The following is a 17,777-nucleotide window of genomic DNA, read 5'->3' on the forward strand; positions in this document are numbered from 1 at the left end:
AGGACATTTTGCTTATGATCTTGATCACCTTCTCAGTCATCTACTTGAAAAAGGATATGATGCCAAAATAAAAAATCATGCCCTTGAAAAAAACTTAGCATAAGGATTTGGAAATATTTGTTCATGGATTTCTCTGCAAGAAACATACTTATGGTCAGTAGATTGGAACTATTAGTTTAGCATATATATGGTACAATAATTACAATATCATAATCTTTTCCTCTGAATGTTTATTAGTAATATTGAAACCAATCGGGGGAACAGTTGGACTATGTTTGTCACCATATTGTTTGTCTGAATGTCACAAACTGTTGGACTTATATAACAAAAGATGCTACTTAAACAAACATATATTGTTCCAAACTGTTGGACTCAGACCAAAAAAAAAAAAAAACTGTTGGACTATGTTTGACACAAACTGTTGGACTTATTGAATAAAAGATGCTCCTGAACTTGTATAAAAATAAAAGCAGTCTCACTGCTCACATACCACCTCATCAATCACATTGTTCTTCAGAGCTCCATCTGAAAGATTTTCGGGTTCGAAGAGCCATGGTGGCCATAGAGAAAAGAGCTCAAAAAACAGTTGGTGTTGGAGTTGAACCCCTTTGGAAAGCCATGGTCAAAGATATAGTTTCTGTTTTACCAAAGATAATGCCTGATATAATTTACAGTGTAGACTTGATTGAGGGAGATGGTGGCCTTGGTTCTATTTTGCTCATCAATCTCGGCCGTGGTTAGTACTTCAATTATCCAATTTCTGTTTATAGTTGGGTGCAAAACTAGTCAGCTGGATGTTTTTCTTAGTAGCGCTTTTATTAGGGATACATAACAAAATTCATTAAAAACAAAATTTGCTTCCTGCATATTTATTTGAAGAATTCCTAAAAGAAAGTAAGAAACACTAGGTGCTTCTCCTGAAAGCACTGCTTTTGTAACCTCAAGAAGCACTATTGTCTACTTGTACTGAACACAATAGAAAGTGTTTTTGGTTACCCAAAAAGACATACTGCTAGAAGCACTCCTAAACAAGAGTCACAGATTCATATCAATTACTTAGTTTTAGCTCTTATGTTTCTTGTCATTGCTTTTGTTCATTGAAAATGAACCTTCACATGTAGACTTTTTGAAGACGTACCCTAGCCTTTTTGGCCTTCTGGCTAATAACAAGTTGGTGTATGTTGTTTGAAACCAACAGCGTGATGTTGATGGAAGTTTTTTTGTTTGAACAAAATGTCAGATGCACAATCAACTAAACCACAGACTGAGAAGATTGTGGCACTTGATGAGACTGAGTATCGATTTGCACTGCAAGTACTAGATGGCCCGGCACTAACAATGCGCGATTTTTCTTCGTTGACAACAACTTTCAAACTGAGTGCAATTGGAGAGCAGGAGACCCTGGTAGATATGAAAGTGGAATTTGAGACTGAAAAAGAAGAAGCTGATATGGCAGAGGTTGCAATGCAGCCAGTGACTTCTTTCATTCAACTCCTGGAGAAACATGTACTGGAATCATAGAATGTGTTCATTATTGTTCTTGACTATATATCACAGCAATAATCCTACTGCAATTTGTTTTATCAAATCATGTCAATTAATGTTTGATTAATTCAGGTAAAATTAGGTGCTCATCAAATGAATCCAAAACTCACCACTGAGAATACCCATCAAATATTCCTCTACTAATTTAGGAGCACAAAAACAGGAGGGCATTTGTCAAGTTATCTATACTAAGTTTTTTATTTGTGAGTTCTAAATTGGTATAGATTTTCGATTATTCTATAATGAATATGTTATACTTTTAATGAAAATAAGGATCATATGATTGAGGTCCACCCTTTTCTAGGGGTGCGTTACGAATAGGGTGTTCTAATTTCAATCTAAAAAATTTCAGAATAAAATTTATATTCTAAAAAATTAGAATTTCAACATCTCATTCCGATTTGAAATTTTTAGATAAAAAATCTGAATTTTCACATTTTCTAAATATTTTTTAGAGCATCTTTGGATTCTTTTTTTGTGAATAATGATGAAACTAACAAAAAAAATCAAAAGACAATAGGATTCTGGTGTGTTTCAATGTTTATATTAAAATATAATTAAACTATATCTCTAATTTTTTTAAAAACATACAAAATATTAATTTAAATAACATTTAGAACCATATCATAAAAAAATATCTAAAAAAGCAGAAAAAAGAAAAGAAATAATCTAGCAAGTACGTTTTCGTTGCATGGAAAAACAAGAATGTGTGCTTGCACTTGCTTTCATAAACTAAATGATAAAATATATAATATTACAAAACCAATTAGCATAATTTTAGAAATATCAAATCAGAATGTCTTTGAAAAATTTCTGATAAGAATTCGGATTGGATCGAAATTTACAAAAACATTCCAATTCCAATCCAATTTTTTTTTTTTTGAAATTTTCTGATTTTCGGATTTATTTGGGACATTCTAAAATTAGAAATTTTCGGATCAAAATCACACCCGTAACCCTTCCAATATATATGTTCTCATAATCCATACCGTCTAAAAAGAACCCGTCAAAGATTATCTCATTAATAGAACTATATAGAAGGCTGACTGAGCTATAGAACGGTTTACTCCACAAATTTTATTTTTTTTTACGCACATTTTTAGGGCCATAGCCCATAGCTCATTGCCAACAACCCCCAACCAGGGCCTACAACAAACAGCCCACAGTCCACAACCTTCAGCCCATTCCATTTTAATTTTTGGTTCTGTCCGTGCATCAAATAAAGGTTTTTTGGATTGCATGGTCTACAGAAAGGATTTGGCCTTTTCACAATAAAGTTAAATTACATACAATGCATTTATTACAATGTATCTGATTTGAATCCGAAATTTTGAAATGACTAAATGCTGTGTAAAAATATTATGAATTTGAAATTAATTACTAAGTACAATGAATGATTTTAAATGATTCATTGTACTTAGGCTTAGTTTGAGATTGCTGTGAGAAAAAACGGCTGTAAAGTAAAGCAGCTGTGAATTAAAGTCAGCTGTGAAGTAAATCAGTTGAGTGTTTGGTAAACTATATTTTCAAAAGTGTTATAGGTACAAAAAGCAGTATGAAGGTGTTTGGTAAATTGTAATGTAAAACTGTTGTGACTATTTATAATTACTAAAATGAGGGTATTATGGGTAAAATAAAATTTTCATTATTGCTGTGATTCACTGCAGCTTTCAAAAGCGCCTATAAACTTGCTTTCTATTTTTGCTATAAGGAGTTGAGAATTGTGGGGCAAAACACTTTTTCATTTTTTTACCAAACACCAAAACTGTTATGGGTGATTGAGAATTGTCATCCACAGCAGCTTTTGGGTCCTCCACAACAATCTCAAACGGGACCTTAGTAATTTAACTTTAAATTTATAATATTACATTGCATTTAGTCATTTCAAGTTCAATTAATTACATTTTATGTGATAGTTTTATAATTCTTCCAGCTAATATGAGCTTATTTTCAAAAATCCGAATTCATGATTTCAATCTTTGCATCCATCCATCCAAACAATACTAAATTAGTCTATATATGTTATAGGTATTAGACTATTAGTTACCAAACGTGTCCTAAAAAGAAGGTACAGTATTACCAAATGTGGGAATGCTTATAGTAAAACTTGTATGTAAGGGTTGTAGTATATATTTGTTGTATCTATTTGTTTCGTCACATGCCTAGCCCGTGGTGAAAGAAATTGACACATGAATGTAAACACTGTGATAGGTAAGTTTCTCCTAATTGACATGTTCTCGTTACAGAAACCATCCAGTGGTGAAAGGAAATAGCATCTTTTTTGTTGGACTGAAGGAAAAAAAACAGCATCTAGCATGCCACTGTGTCCATATATGCAAAAGATGCTGCCCTGCCACTGATCAATAAGACAATACTATTTGTATATATATGGCCTGGGTTATATCAGTCCTCATCTCTCTCTCTCAAGACTTAAATTTTGAGAGCACCATGATTAAGGAAACTAAAACTGAAGCAAAAGTGGGTGTTGGGATTGAAGCCTTGTGGAAAGCTTTGGCAAAAGATGTGACAATTGTGACTCCGAAAGTCGTCCCAAATTTGGTCAAGAATGTGGAAGTGATAGAAGGAGATGGTGGCGTGGGTACAGTCTTGCTCTTCAATTTTGGCTCTGGTGAGTCCAACTCTTACTTGGCCTGCAATACTGGAATATGAACAGCTTCTTTGAATAATGTTAATAATGAATTTTTGTGTTTTGTTTTGTTTTGGGAAAAATGTCAGATGTATCAAAGATGAGTTACCAGAAGGAAAAGATAGTGGACCTTGATGAGTCTGTGCACAAAATTGGGCTGCAAGTCATAGAAGGGGGCCACTTGAACCATGGGTTTTCTTCATACAAGACAACTTTTCAACTTACTGCTATTGAGGAGCAGGAGACTCTGGTCAGTGTCAATGTCACCTATGCGTCTGAAGCAGTGGAAGATAGTACCATGCCATCTAAGACAACAATGTCTGCTTTAGCTTTCATCAGGAACCTAGAATCTTATTTGTTGAATGGTGCTACCTAGAACTTTGTTATGTTTCAATGTCGGTTGGGCTGTTAAGGCAGAGCACCATGAGAATAGTCCTAGTGAGTTCAGTAAGGGCTTGACCGTTTCAATTTTATATGGTAATCTTTGACATGAATGAGAAATTTTGGGCCAGTTTCTTGAGCTGGGGGAGAACCCATTTTGAACTTGCAAACTCACTTGCTAGAAAGAACTGTGGGAAAGCCTATGCTTTTGTTTGACTTGGGCTTTAATACATGGAGAAATATGACACACTTTTCCCACATCAGGAAATTACATAACTTTGATTAGCTAAAACAAACAACAGCACACTTACTTTTACTGCCAAGATTATTATTCCCTGGAAGCTAAAGCTTCCTCTCATTTCTTGCAAACAATCCCATATCCTGAGGATCTTCTGGTGCAGTCAAGTGTGCCATAATCCACAACTGCAGACTTTTATTTCTCTGCCACACTTTCCTCTGAGAACATGCAAGAAGCACAATCTGCAGAGAGAAGTGATGTGGTTCTGTATTTGTCTTCACCCCCCACAACTGGCATTGCCACTCCAGGCTTTGCTGGGTTCTCAAAATCAGGCCTGTAAGTCCTTCCAAGCACTCCCTCAGCTTTTGGGGACAGGGCAAGGAACCTGAACTGAACCTCCTAGTGGACAAAGCAGTCATCAGAAGGCACTTGGTAGTTGTGGATTCTATCATCTTCATTGGTCACTGGCACCACATTGATCAAAATCTCAGCAACATCATTCAGTGATACGTTGACACTGTTCTTGCTTGATATTCTCTCAACTTTAACATCTTTTTTCTGGAGAGTACCAAGTGGAGAGATAGCCTTCTTGCAAGACTACATTGCTTCCATTGTAAGTGAATTTCAGATGGTCAAATTGGTTGTCCCATGTAGCTACTTTGGTGGCTTCCACAGAAAAACTGTGAGAGTTGACAAGGATTCCCAGGGCTTGAATCCAAGTGTAGTCGCGGGTTCGATCGATCAGCAGGCCTGTGGCCGATGAAGAGGCCATTGATTTGGAGGTTTCTGTCAGAGACTAAGCTGAAGTGCTGGATGCTCTTGCCATGGAAATAGAAGACAATGCCATCACCACCAATGAACGGGGATCATAGCATGCTGATCCAGGACTATTGCAGTTTGGTTGCGGTGTAAAAATATCAAACATTTCATTAAGTTTGTATTTATATACAACAAGACACTTAATTGTTAGTAATCGTGCGGATTAAATACAATAGTCTCACATTGGATAAGTGATATATTTTCTTAAGCTGGCCAAACGAGGTTTTTTAAAATAAATATCACACGTGATTAAGTTAGAGACAATAGTGAAAGTTGAAAGACGCAGGTCACGCAGGTCTTCAACATAAATTATGAAATAACATATTTTGTATTGTTATTTTTAAGTGATATTCTTTTGCCAGACATGTTATATTATCAAATAATTATAATGAATCATATAATCAAATAAGAATACACATGACTACTAATTTAGATTCACAATCTGATAACTGAATGTGAATGTGTGAGAGTATTGTTTAGTAAAATAATATTTCCGAGTCATTCCTATTGTGATTTATATAAATTTTGAGTACACTAGCTAATACAAAGGAAATGTATGATCGAATTAGGAAAGAATGTTATCTCACGTTTGCAGTGGGCCTTGCATATAGGTGAATCACAGTCAACATAGCAAACTTTGGCTTTTGGGTCCTCAGAGGCTCAGAGTAACTGCTTGGGCATTCATATGGGCATTCCACAGTCTTTCCATAGCATCGGCTAGCTGGATTGCTACAGTAAAGAGAAGTATATGCTTTAGCTTGAAACTCTACACCTGCAATAAACAGTACTAGCACAATGATTAATGTGGAGCTGCTTTTTAAGACCTCCATACTTGAATGCTACGAATATTTAAATAAGGCCTTAAAGCTGATAGATACAAGAACTACATCGGTTTCCCTTGCTATTTATAGAATTTGCAATGCCATACATTATCTCTTAAGTTTTACTTTACATTTTAGAGATGCTTGTTTTTAAAGCTTGTGATATAATCAAATCCGTTAACTGAAATTTGAAGTATGAACATGGGCTTGGTTGGTTTTTTTTGTTTTTTTAACATTGTGAAGGTATTGTCAAAGAGACATGAGACTTGTGTTGAGAGTAGAATACCACGTAGGTTTTGAGTCTCTTTACTCATTATCCATTAGTTTTGGGTTAGATATTCTAACTTCTACATGATATTATAACCTTCAATGACCGCATTGTCAATTGGTTTAGACCAGATACTCTAACTTCTGCATGATATAAAAAAGTTAATAACATATACATTGTTAATTGAATTTGAGTTGTATGCTACTATGCTCTAGTTTCTACGATTTGTTCACATAGAAGAGGAATGCCTTCAAATGCAAATTTTCCCACTTGGGTTTGCTTGATCTTGCAAATGATCAAGGATTGGACTTTTGGTATTAAAATTAGCCATATCTACAAGTACAGAGAAGTAAATGCAATGTATTAACTCCTTGATAAGACGGTCAGAACTAAGAAGCTCAAAGAGTATAATTTGATGACGTATATTTATATAGGAGGTTAAACAACACTAAATGCCTAAATGGGGTCAACTATTGCCTCAGGCATTCCCCATGATGCACTCCCCATTTTTGGGCTGTGCCCTGTGCCTTGTTTTTTTTTTTTTTTGGGGGAAGTAGAAATGTATAAACAAGTCGTAATGTAATCCTTACCAAACAAGTCGTAAATTCGTAATTAAGGAGCCATTTATAAACTAATAACAATTTGACATGTATTGATTTTTTTTTAAATTAATCATTAAAAAAGGAAAAGGATAAAAAATTGAATATGTGTGAAACTGTATAATTGTATAGTAAGGATGAACTCCTTACATGGCTCACTATTGATAGGCCTGAGCTTCTGAATGCCCCAAATACTTGATCAATAATTTTTTTTTAATTTTTTGATCAGGTACATTAGGGATAAATTCATTTATTTATTTATTTTTTAAAATTGTGCTAAGCCCCTTGGTTAATTTTGGATGCATTTAGAAACTTTCTTGATAATTAATGATAATTTCATCTAGTAGATTAGACCAAATTCCCTTTTTGTTGGAAAGATGTGAGTTCAAATGAACGAAGTTGATTAATTAAAAAAATAGATAATTAAGTTTGGGTCTTTTAGAAAAATAATTTTTAGATGAAAATTGGGCGTGTTTTAAAATTTATAAGAAAATTCTTTTAATTCATAATAAAGTTCTTTAATTTATAAGATTTTTTTTTTAATTCATAATAAAGTTCTCCCCCGATTTGAAGGGTATTTCCTCTTCTCAGGTGTAGAATCTACCAAAAATCCTAAAGTTAAAACTTAATATAAAACCGTTAAAGAAGAAAAATAAAATGACTTGATTAAAAACCTAAATCACCACCGATCTTAGTATAAGAGCATGTTTGACAGTGCTTTTAGAAAACTTAAAAGCGCCTTTAAATAGTCACTAACGCTTTTGTTTGCGTTTAGCAAAAAAAATTAAAAATCGCTTTTAAGTTATAAAAGCACTTGAAAACACTTCCTAATGATCCTCATGAAGCGTTTCCAAATACATTTACAAACTTACTTATATTTTTTTCAAAAAAATTTATATTTTTCTAACAAACTGAAAGCACTTTTAGTGAAAGCGCTATTGAGCAAAAACGCTTCCTCCTATAGAAGTACTCCCAAACAGGCTATAGAAGTACTCCCAAACAGGCTATAAGAAAAACTCATAAAATGGACTGAACTCTAAGCCTTCCTTAATAAAAAATCAATAATGCTAGTTGTCTCACATTTTTTTCCCACATTTGTATCCCACCTGATGTGTCATTATTTTACTAGAAGGGTATTTCCTTTTTCTTTTTTAGGTTTTATTTTTTAATTTTTAGTGTCCAATGTATGAATGTCATGTAAGATGGTATGAAATTGTGGTATAAAAATGTGGTAAGTGTAGCATTACTGATAAAAAATATACTCCATGAGCCATTTCAGGCCTCAAACCATTTGTCAGTGGGCTTATTCTTTTGCTTGTCGGGTCGGGTATTGATCTTCGTCATAAAGTGGACCATAATTTTGGTACCAAAGCCCACCATCTTTAATTTCCCTCCAATCCGATTTCCAATCCATTGAGTTAACTTGTTTCCTTCGCGGTCGCACACAGCACTCTCGCACCAAAACAAAACCCTAACTCCTACAGTCCTACTGAACCACCCAGCAAAAAATTACCCATTTGCGATTCAACTCGGTCCAACCAGGTGAGTCACTCTTCACTTTCAATTCTTCAGGAACCTTCCGCGTAAACTTCTAGTGTATTTTACACACATTTTCCAATATATTCTGACTACAAAATGGAAAATTAGGCCACAAATTTTGATTTAGTTTAATTTGTGTCGTCACTCTGAGTGATAGTAACTCTGATTTCTTGGTTTGACTCACTGGTTGGATTTAGCAATAACATTGGGTTTGAGGAAAGTGATTGATATATGTGAATTGTCTGTTCAATTTATGTATAAAGATGATCAATGTATCAATGATTGATGCGAGGAGGATATAAACATATTGCTAAATGGGTTTTGACGAAATTGGTGAAAATGAAATACCCATTTGATAATAATTTGCTTAAGGTGATATGCTCGTGGATCTTAAGAAATGTGAGGTTGTGTTCTTGATTGGTTTCTAATCTAACTACTTGATTTGGGTTAAGAAGTTGTTGTTGAGAGAACACTATAGGGTAATGGAGAAGCCAGGTTCAGATGGTTCTGCTACTAAGCGGTCTCTGAGGAAGAAAGCAGGTCTGCGAAATTATGATGAGAATCTGATGGATGATCTCATAGAGAAGCATTTGGGTGGTACTTTGAAAAAAAGGAATAGAACCATGGAGGATTTGGAGAAAGAGACGGAAACTGAGGCCATGATTGCGTTGTCCCTTGGGTTCCCCATTGATGAGTTGCTTGAGGAGGAAATTAAAGCTGGGGTGGTCAGTGAGTTGGGTGGGAAGCTGCAGAATGATTATATTGTTGTGAGGAATCATATTTTAGCAAGGTGGAGGGGTAATGTGCGAGTGTGGCTTTCAAAAGGACAGATTAAAGAAACTGTGAGCGGTGAGTATGAGCATTTGATATCTTCAGCTTACGATTTTCTTTTGTATAATGGATACATTAATTTTGGGGTTGCACCATCATTTGTGGCTCATATGCCTGAGGAGGCAACCGAAGGGACTGTCATTATTGTTGGTGCAGGACTTGCTGGGCTAGCTGCCGCAAGGCAGCTTCTGTCATTGGGTTTCAAGGTGGCTGTTTTAGAAGGTAGAAGTCGACCTGGTGGAAGAGTTTACACACAAAAGATGGGGCAGGGTGGCAAATTTTCTGCCGTGGATCTTGGTGGCAGTGTCATTACTGGCATCCATGCTAATCCTCTTGGAGTTATGGCCAGGCAGCTTTCTATTCCACTTCATAAGGTCAGAGATAAGTGCCCCTTGTACAAGCCTGATGGGACACCTGTTGATAAGGAAATTGATTCTAGGATTGAAGTCATTTTTAATAAGTTGCTTGACAAAGTCATGGAACTCAGACAAACTATGGGTGGGTTTGCAAATGATATTTCTCTGGGTTCAGTTTTGGAGACACTGAGGCAGTTGTATGCTGTTGCTAGAAGTAGTGAGGAGAGACAACTTCTTGATTGGCATCTTGCAAATTTGGAATATGCAAATGCTGGATGTTTATCAAATCTCTCAGCTGCCTATTGGGATCAGGATGATCCTTACGAAATGGGTGGGGACCACTGCTTTCTTGCTGGAGGTAATTGGAGATTGATAAAAGCATTGTGTGAAGGAGTTCCCATATTCTATGGAAAGACTGTCAATTCTATTAGTTATGGAGATGAAGGGATTGAAGTTATTGCAGGGGACCAAGTGTTCCGAGGGGATATGGTCCTATGCACTGTTCCTCTTGGAGTTCTGAAAAAAGGTTCTATCAGATTTGAACCTGGGTTGCCCCAAAAGAAGCTTGCAGCAATTGAAAGGTTGGGGTTTGGGCTGCTGAACAAAGTAGCCATGGTTTTTCCTCATGTTTTCTGGGGAGAAGACTTGGATACTTTTGGATGTCTCAATGAACATGGCCGTAAACGTGGAGAGTACTTTTTGTTCTATGGCTACCATACTGTTTCTGGAGGTCCAGTTCTCATTGCACTGGTGGCTGGAGAAGCTGCACAAACATTTGAATTCACAGAGCCATCCATATTGCTCCATCGAGTTTTAAGCGTCCTCAGAGGTATGTATTTATCAATAAAGGATTGATTTGTAGTTCTCTTGTTTTACGTCTTTGTGTCATAATCTTTTGGGATTTTTGAAAGCTTCCATCTAGATCTGCTTGTCTGATAGATTTTTCTTTTCCATTTCCCTGTTCAGGTATATATAGTCCTAAGGGCATTGATGTGCCTAATCCAATTCAAACCATATGTACAAGATGGGGCAGTGATCCCCTTTCCTATGGTTCATACTCTCATGTTAGAGTACAGTCATCTGGTGGTGACTATGATTTACTTGCAGAGAGTGTGGGAAACCGGCTGTTCTTTGCAGGTGAGGCCACAATTAGGCAACATCCAGCTACCATGCATGGGGCCTTCCTGAGTGGCCTAAGAGAAGCTTCGTGCATATATCGTGCCACAAGGCGTAGCCAAAACAATCCAAGGAAAGTCATGCAAAGGAATGTTGGACCAAGCAATGATATGCTATTAGATCTATTCAAGAAACCTGATCTAGAATTTGGGAATTTTTCGTTTGTATTTGATCCTTCAACAGAGGACCCAAAATCAATAGGGCTTATGAGAGTTAGTGTTGGGAGTAGTGAAGACAGCTATAAACAAGAGTTAGCAAACAGCTTGCAACATTCCTTAAATGTACCCTTGCAGCTTTACACATTTATATCTCGTGAGCAGGCATGTGGGTTAGAACTGGTGACAGGAGGTGATGAAAGTAGGTTATCATACTTGGTGAAAAATCTTGGCTTGACGCTGATGGGACCTGGTGCCCTAGGAACTGTAGGGAATTCATTGACAGTTAGTATTGCCAATGCACGAAGAGGCAGGGGCAGGAATCGCATGTCTGCTGGACGGCAATAAGTTGCTGTCAGTTGCAAGAACTTGATGTTTAGGTCTTTTGTGCATTGACATGGATGGAGTCTTTTGATGTATACGCATGCTACATGAAAGGTTGCTGGAATTCAGAGTGCCTTTGTTTTCAGGCGCACACTTCTGTATATCATTGAGCGATTGGTTATTTGGTAGCTTCGAAAGAGAAGTTGATCTCTTGGAGTTGAATTGGGGAAGCCCATTGTTTGTTTCTGTAGAACATGTTTTAGTCTGACCTTGACCCAGATAGCGGCTAACTAGACAGTCTTTAGCCATTCACGTGGCTGTGAAATTTTGATTAGGTTGAAGACCTTATTACTTGTACAAGCTTCCCATATTTGTAGGGAACATAATATCAGTAAACATTTAAAGATATAGAATCTTTTTGAATGTCATGTGCTCTATCTCTAATCATAAATTTTTGTAATGCACACTAGATTTTTTTTTTTTTTTTTAACCCTTCCTCTTTTCTACTTATGTGTGTTGTCGTGTTGATGCATTAACGGGCTCTTTCTAATTTGCTTCGAGTGTTCGAGAGGTTCACTTAACTATCGGGTGTTCTATTTGGCAAGGACGATATGGTGCAAATTTGTTATTAGTAGCAAATCTTGGAAAAAATTTTAGTGTCCCACTTTCCAAAACTTTCTTGTAAATTTCGTCAGATGACTTTGATCATCTGGTAACTTCAGTAAACAACCTTTTAGTCCTAAATCAGCTCTCTTTTTTTTTTTTTTTACCACATCCTAAATCAGCTCTTAAATGAAGTTTTTAGAACACACTTTGGTGTCTAGTTTCCAAAATTTAATATGGAAATAGACAATGAAGGACCTTAGTCTATTTTCTAATATCAAATATGAAATTAGTATAAACTGCGCTTTAGCAAGCTCAAGACTAATAATAGCGCTATTACCTGTTTTTCCTACTCCTCAAAAAAAGTTTTTAAGACGAAACCATTTTACTTAACCCACCCACTTACTAGCATAATGTCCAAAAGCTACGCATAACCTTAATTGCTTATCTTTTTTTTTAAAAAGTAATTTCACTAGGGAATATATAAAAAATAGGTGGCGAGAGTAATTTGGGGGTGACAATCACTCTAAAACATAATTCGAATGATTGCAAACATAAACCCAACCAAGACAATGAATACTCATAAAAAAAAAATAAAAAAAAAACCATTGAAATAGAAAGCCACATTGTTATGAAGTCATTTGAAAATTTAGAATTTTACAACCATTCCACTAAAAGATATGAAGTCTCAAATTTATTAATGTACCTATTACTAAGCAAAACAAGCTATGGCATGAAGCTAGGGAGGGATGAGTTCATGGTTCCATATTGAGCATGAAGTCAGCACAAGTCCGGCAGTTGCAGTCCAGGAAGCGGCACCTGTTGCAGCCCAAACACACACAAGAGGTGCAACCCTCGCATGTCGAAACTCGAGGACAACCCCGACAGCTTTTGCGACCGGCACGCTCTTCTTCGTCACCACATTTTATCCTGAAACATATATGCATGCATCGGAAGATTAAGTCCAAGAATTTAATTATTAACACACACAAGATTAATTTTAGAGCAAATATCCCAACGATGTCTAGCAAGCATGATGTTTAATTAGCATGCTTAAAATTAATGTGAGTTATATGTGGAAACTTGTAACTCTAGTGATGTTTAATTAGCATGCTTCAAATTTGAGTTATCTGTGGGGACTTGTAACTGTAATATATAAGCTCTTCTTCATCTGGCCTTTTTTGTATGAAAATAAATTTCAGCTATCGATCTTATCCAAATATGCAGCTTCCTCAGCTACAATTTCATTAAGATACATTAACAATTTCTAGAAATATAAATTGATCAGACATATGTATGCTATATATAAAATTGTTAAATCCAAGCCACACAATATTAAACAAAAAGTCACGTAATTTCGATCATATTACCAAAGTTTGACAATATCACATGTTAATGACTGCCAAACAACAAATATAATCACCAAATTAAAGAAAGTTTTATTGATAGAAAATTTGAAGAATATATAATTAAAATGATTAAGCGAGGTGATCGAGGTCAAGTACTCACTTGTGAGTGGGATGGTCAGCACATTGCCATGTTGCTCTATTAGCTACAGCGTCATGAAAAGCTCTGCACTCGTCTTTACTCTTCCGACGAAACCTGCGTTCTTTGTTGCAGTCTGAGCAACATACGAACTCGTCCCGGTGAAAATTCCATTTACGTCGAGTTGCAGAGCCCCAGTTGACGTCGTTGGCAGCATGCCTGTAATACTTGAGCAGCCCGGTTTTCCAAAGTGGAACCTTTAGGTCGTTCATGATCACCCAAATATTGCTTTTCCACTTCTTCACTCCTTGTCTTCGTGCATGCTTTTCAAATGCTTTTGGTGTGAATATCCTTTCCTTTTCTTTCTTCTCTTTTATCTCTATTGAGTCACTACTCTCTGCATTATTGCGTATATAATTCGCTTTGATAGTTTTTAGAGAACATACAAACAATGTATGTATATATATCTATCAAGCTGTGACTTTCCTTCATGGGGTCAGCCTATGTTGTTGCACATAAAGGGAGACAAACAAATAAAGAGAAATGTAGGCAAATTGGAGATTGAAGATTTCATCATGAGACCTACCTCCCTCCAGCTAGCAACCAGAATTCCGTTACCATGTTACAAAACCAGATGCAATTTGAAGGATTTCGTACGTTCATTGATCAAGGGCGGCTTAACAAGAGAGACTTCATGAGGTCCAAAAAATTGAAGTTTAATTATTTGTGAAAACAACCAAATCTCAAAAACTTAGGACATTGGGGAATAAACTAACACTGGGTAGCAACAAATTCAAATAGAAGAAAATCGCTAGGAACAAAAAGAAGAAGTTAATTAATTAGCATAAATTAAAACGCAACCATATATACATGAGAAATATAGAATTAAATTGTATTAATAGAGAGATAGATCGAGTACCTATTTTCGCATGTACAATGCATTCACAACGTATTAAAAACTGTCCAGTTGGAGAAACTCTTAACTTTCCTACACTATCCCCCACTTTGTTGCTTGTGCAGCCACAAAGGACTTCGAGATTGTTATCTCGTCGCTCCAGCCCATCTATTCCCTGAAGCCGAGTCAAATCTTCATCAGTGAACATGTTGACTGCTTGCCTCCCAGTAGATGAGGATCGCCTTATTGATCTCCTTGTGTATGATGATCTCCTTGCTGATGATCTCTTTGGACCTGCAAAAAAAAAAAAAAAAAAAAAGAAGAACCAATTAATCCCATGAAAACAATCAGAAAACATATTCTAGCTAGATTAATTTGTATAAAAATCGATCAACGAAAACCCATTAGGATAGCATGTAGATGTGGTGCAATAGTAGCATAATTAAGTGGGGAACTTAATTTTTATGACAACGGCTAGGGTTTTGTGTGCTCAAAACTTCTTTATTATCATCGATTGTAAACAATATCTCTGTTAAAAGCGAATCTGGGGTGCGTAAATTAAGAATCCGAAATGGACTGATAAAGGACACCTAAACAGCCATGCAGAGGTCGAAAAGCGTGGAAAAGATGAGAGAGAGAGAGAGAGAGAGAGAGATGGCCAAGATGCAATTGACAAATGTCTGAGACTCAGAGGGTTTGCTAGCTATGTATTTAATTTGTATAAGTACAAGTAAACGTTAAGGACTGTATAGCTTAATTCAACCTTTGGTTGATTTCTTGAAAAATTTGATTTCCCCATAAACCCACTTTGGTTTCTTGAACGATTTAAATCTTTCCTAATAGAAGTTTATAGACAGGAAAATGTTTCCACATACCTAGAGTTTATAACCACACCATGCTTTATAACCTCTCGCACCAATATGTAAGGTTCAATGTATGTCAAAGTTTCATTCAAATGGTCAAAACATGCATGTAATTCTTCATTCTCATTTTATCATCACTAATATATTTTACTTAAATTGCACCTCTAGTATGGATATTATCTTACCATATTATAAATCTAATAATTAGTTAGATTGTCTCTTAACTGAATTTATAGTCTATATTCGTAATATATATATATAACTAACAAGAACAAAATATAAAGGCATAATAAACAAAAACTGTTTGAAAAAACTAATTAAAATAAAATAAAATAAAACAAACTGGCAATTATATCATGTAGGATATCGATAACCATTTTGCCTTTTTTATAGATAATTAAGTTGACTTGATTGACCTGCTATTCCTTTGAGGCTAACTTTCTATTAATTTGTGGTTTGTATTATATTTCTTTGTTACTCTTTAAGGTTTAAAATTTTTCAATCATACTCTCTATATATCCAAAAATGCTATCAATTAATTTTGGTCCAATTTCACAATTTTGTCTAATTTCAGTTAAATAATCTTATTAAAAATCTCATGTTTACTAGTTGGATGGTCAATTGATTAAGTGAAAGAGCGATCTTAATTACTCACTCACTTACGCATGCTATTTGACTAAAATTGGACGGAATTATGAAATTGAACCAAGAGCAATAAAATTTTTAACAAAGAGGTACAATTAAAAAAATTTAAACCACCAGTGTAACATTGAAAAATGGTGCAAATTAACCACGAGGACTATTTTATTTGTACAATTTGGCCTTAATTTTATGCTTTGAAATATAATATACACATCTTTTTTCTATTCTTAAAGTAAAAATGGCAACTGATTTGGGTGAAGTCAGATTTGCCATCGCTATCCCCTACTTCAATTTTCAATCCTCATCCCGCCCCTATCTTTCCCACCTTAAGGAATATGGGGATGCCTCATCCTTGCCCTAGAATAAATTAGCCCCTACCCAACCCGCTACCCTTTTATTTGAAAAAAATAAATCAAAATGTTATAAATATTTAGAGCCTGTTTGATATCCTATTCAAAAATCATTTAAAAGAACAAAAAAACATGTTTTATTCAAGAAAGCATATTTAGTAGACCATTTGAAAAAAAAACAGTTTATAGAAAAAAATGATTAAAAAACAAGCCTTTTTTAAAAAACGAAAAAACATCGTTTGTTTTTTAACACTTCCTTCTTTTTTAGCTGCCAACATTTTTAAAATTTAAAATTGTTTTCAAATTTCATACCAAACAAGTTTTCAAATTTTAAAAATTGATTTTGAATACTCACATTTAAAAAAAAAAAAAAAATCTTAATTTTTGGAAAAAAAAATTTGAGTAGGATACCAAACAGGCCCTTAATTTCCTTAACATTTTCATATCCAATATGGGTAGTTTAAGGATCGTTTATGGATCTATTGTTGTAGTACAAGAAATTGTTAATAAGTACATGCACTACAAAAAATGTGAGCAAAATTCACCCTCATTGATTGCTATAAAAAGGGTATCAATTAAGTAATGGAGACTAAAGTGCTTCGATTTTAACAAAAACTGGTGGTAATTGGGCAATGAGACTAAAGTTCCCAATTGCCACCTCTTTTATAGCAACCAATTATTGGTAGGCTTTGCTCACATTTCTTGTAGTGGTACTAGGTTTGGGAAAGTAAACATTAAAATTGTACACGTACTAAGAACATCTAATTATAGATAAAAACATTCACAATTAAGAACGATAAGTTCATATAAAAACACATATTGAACTCTTGGTCTAGCCCAAAGACATCTGATTCCAAACAAGACCACGAATTAATAGATCTCTAGATTACACATCATTGAGCTAGCATATATGCTTAGTATCAGATCTTCAATGGTGATCCTAAACAATGGTATATACAAAGAAAAACATCAATAAAGAGTTTACCTGGAGCCATTCTCAACATATCTGATTCTAGGTTGCTCCCGAACTTGTTTGATGTTTATTTTCAGTAGATCTGGTCTGATTCCAAGTTGTTATTGCCTAAACGCTAAACCCTAAGGTCTATATATATAAGGTTGTCTTCTATGTCGTTACACATAATAGATACATTGTTTCAAAAAAAAAGACAGGATAGATACACTGATTCTATTCTTATGAAACCCAAGTGTTAAAAAGGAAAAATTGGGCACACTTATCTGC

General features: G+C 35.2%; 4 protein-coding genes and 1 pseudogene across 4 annotated transcripts; 3 read left to right on the forward strand and 2 right to left on the reverse strand.

Moving 5' to 3' along the window:
* The first annotated feature begins 521 nt into the window (after positions 1–521).
* Positions 522–1,663, forward strand: LOC147298093 (phytohormone-binding protein-like). Its single transcript, XM_086229977.1, has 2 exons — positions 522–736; positions 1,241–1,663. Exons 1-2 carry the CDS (start codon positions 553–555, stop codon positions 1,519–1,521), a joined length of 465 nt encoding a protein of 154 aa, XP_086086103.1. The 5' UTR covers positions 522–552; the 3' UTR covers positions 1,522–1,663.
* Positions 1,664–3,975: 2,312 nt separating this feature from the next.
* Positions 3,976–4,712, forward strand: LOC147298094 (phytohormone-binding protein-like). The gene is made up of 2 exons (XM_086229030.1): positions 3,976–4,174; positions 4,282–4,712. Exons 1-2 carry the CDS (start codon positions 3,994–3,996, stop codon positions 4,566–4,568), a joined length of 468 nt encoding a protein of 155 aa, XP_086085156.1. The 5' UTR covers positions 3,976–3,993; the 3' UTR covers positions 4,569–4,712.
* Positions 4,713–4,853: 141 nt separating this feature from the next.
* Positions 4,854–6,460, reverse strand: LOC147298095 (uncharacterized; annotated as a pseudogene).
* A 2,303-nt stretch (positions 6,461–8,763) lies between these two features.
* On the forward strand, positions 8,764–12,060 carry LDL2 (LSD1-like2). Its single transcript, XM_086250308.1, has 2 exons — positions 8,764–10,873; positions 11,011–12,060. The coding sequence occupies exons 1-2, from the start codon at positions 9,340–9,342 to the stop codon at positions 11,721–11,723; spliced, it is 2,247 nt and encodes a 748-aa protein (XP_086106434.1). The 5' UTR covers positions 8,764–9,339; the 3' UTR covers positions 11,724–12,060.
* Positions 12,061–13,057: 997 nt separating this feature from the next.
* On the reverse strand, positions 13,058–17,532 carry LOC147298097 (protein ULTRAPETALA 2-like). Its single transcript, XM_086244076.1, has 4 exons — positions 17,523–17,532; positions 14,707–14,976; positions 13,812–14,184; positions 13,058–13,232 (listed from the first exon to the last, which is right to left on the reverse strand). Exons 1-4 carry the CDS (start codon positions 17,530–17,532, stop codon positions 13,058–13,060), a joined length of 828 nt encoding a protein of 275 aa, XP_086100202.1.
* Between the last annotated feature and the right edge of the window lie 245 nt (positions 17,533–17,777).

The sequence above is a fragment of the Dryas octopetala genome, chromosome 1, assembly GCF_963921425.1.
Source record: "Dryas octopetala chromosome 1, drDryOcto1.1, whole genome shotgun sequence".
NCBI lineage: Eukaryota > Viridiplantae > Streptophyta > Magnoliopsida > Rosales > Rosaceae > Dryas > Dryas octopetala.

Coding starts and splice junctions, on each gene's coding strand:
- LOC147298093 (XM_086229977.1), top strand. CDS start 553: ATGGTGGCCATAGAGAAAAGAGCTCAAAAAACAGTTGGTGTTGGAGTT. Junction 737..1,240: donor GCTCATCAATCTCGGCCGTG/GTTAGTACTTCA, acceptor ACAAAATGTCAG/ATGCACAATCAACTAAACCA.
- LOC147298094 (XM_086229030.1), top strand. CDS start 3,994: ATGATTAAGGAAACTAAAACTGAAGCAAAAGTGGGTGTTGGGATTGAA. Junction 4,175..4,281: donor GCTCTTCAATTTTGGCTCTG/GTGAGTCCAACT, acceptor GAAAAATGTCAG/ATGTATCAAAGATGAGTTAC.
- LDL2 (XM_086250308.1), top strand. CDS start 9,340: ATGGAGAAGCCAGGTTCAGATGGTTCTGCTACTAAGCGGTCTCTGAGG. Junction 10,874..11,010: donor AGTTTTAAGCGTCCTCAGAG/GTATGTATTTAT, acceptor TTCCCTGTTCAG/GTATATATAGTCCTAAGGGC.
- LOC147298097 (XM_086244076.1), bottom strand. Junction 14,185..14,706: donor CATTGTACATGCGAAAATAG/GTACTCGATCTA, acceptor GCAATAATGCAG/AGAGTAGTGACTCAATAGAG. Junction 13,233..13,811: donor GCTGACCATCCCACTCACAA/GTGAGTACTTGA, acceptor TATATGTTTCAG/GATAAAATGTGGTGACGAAG.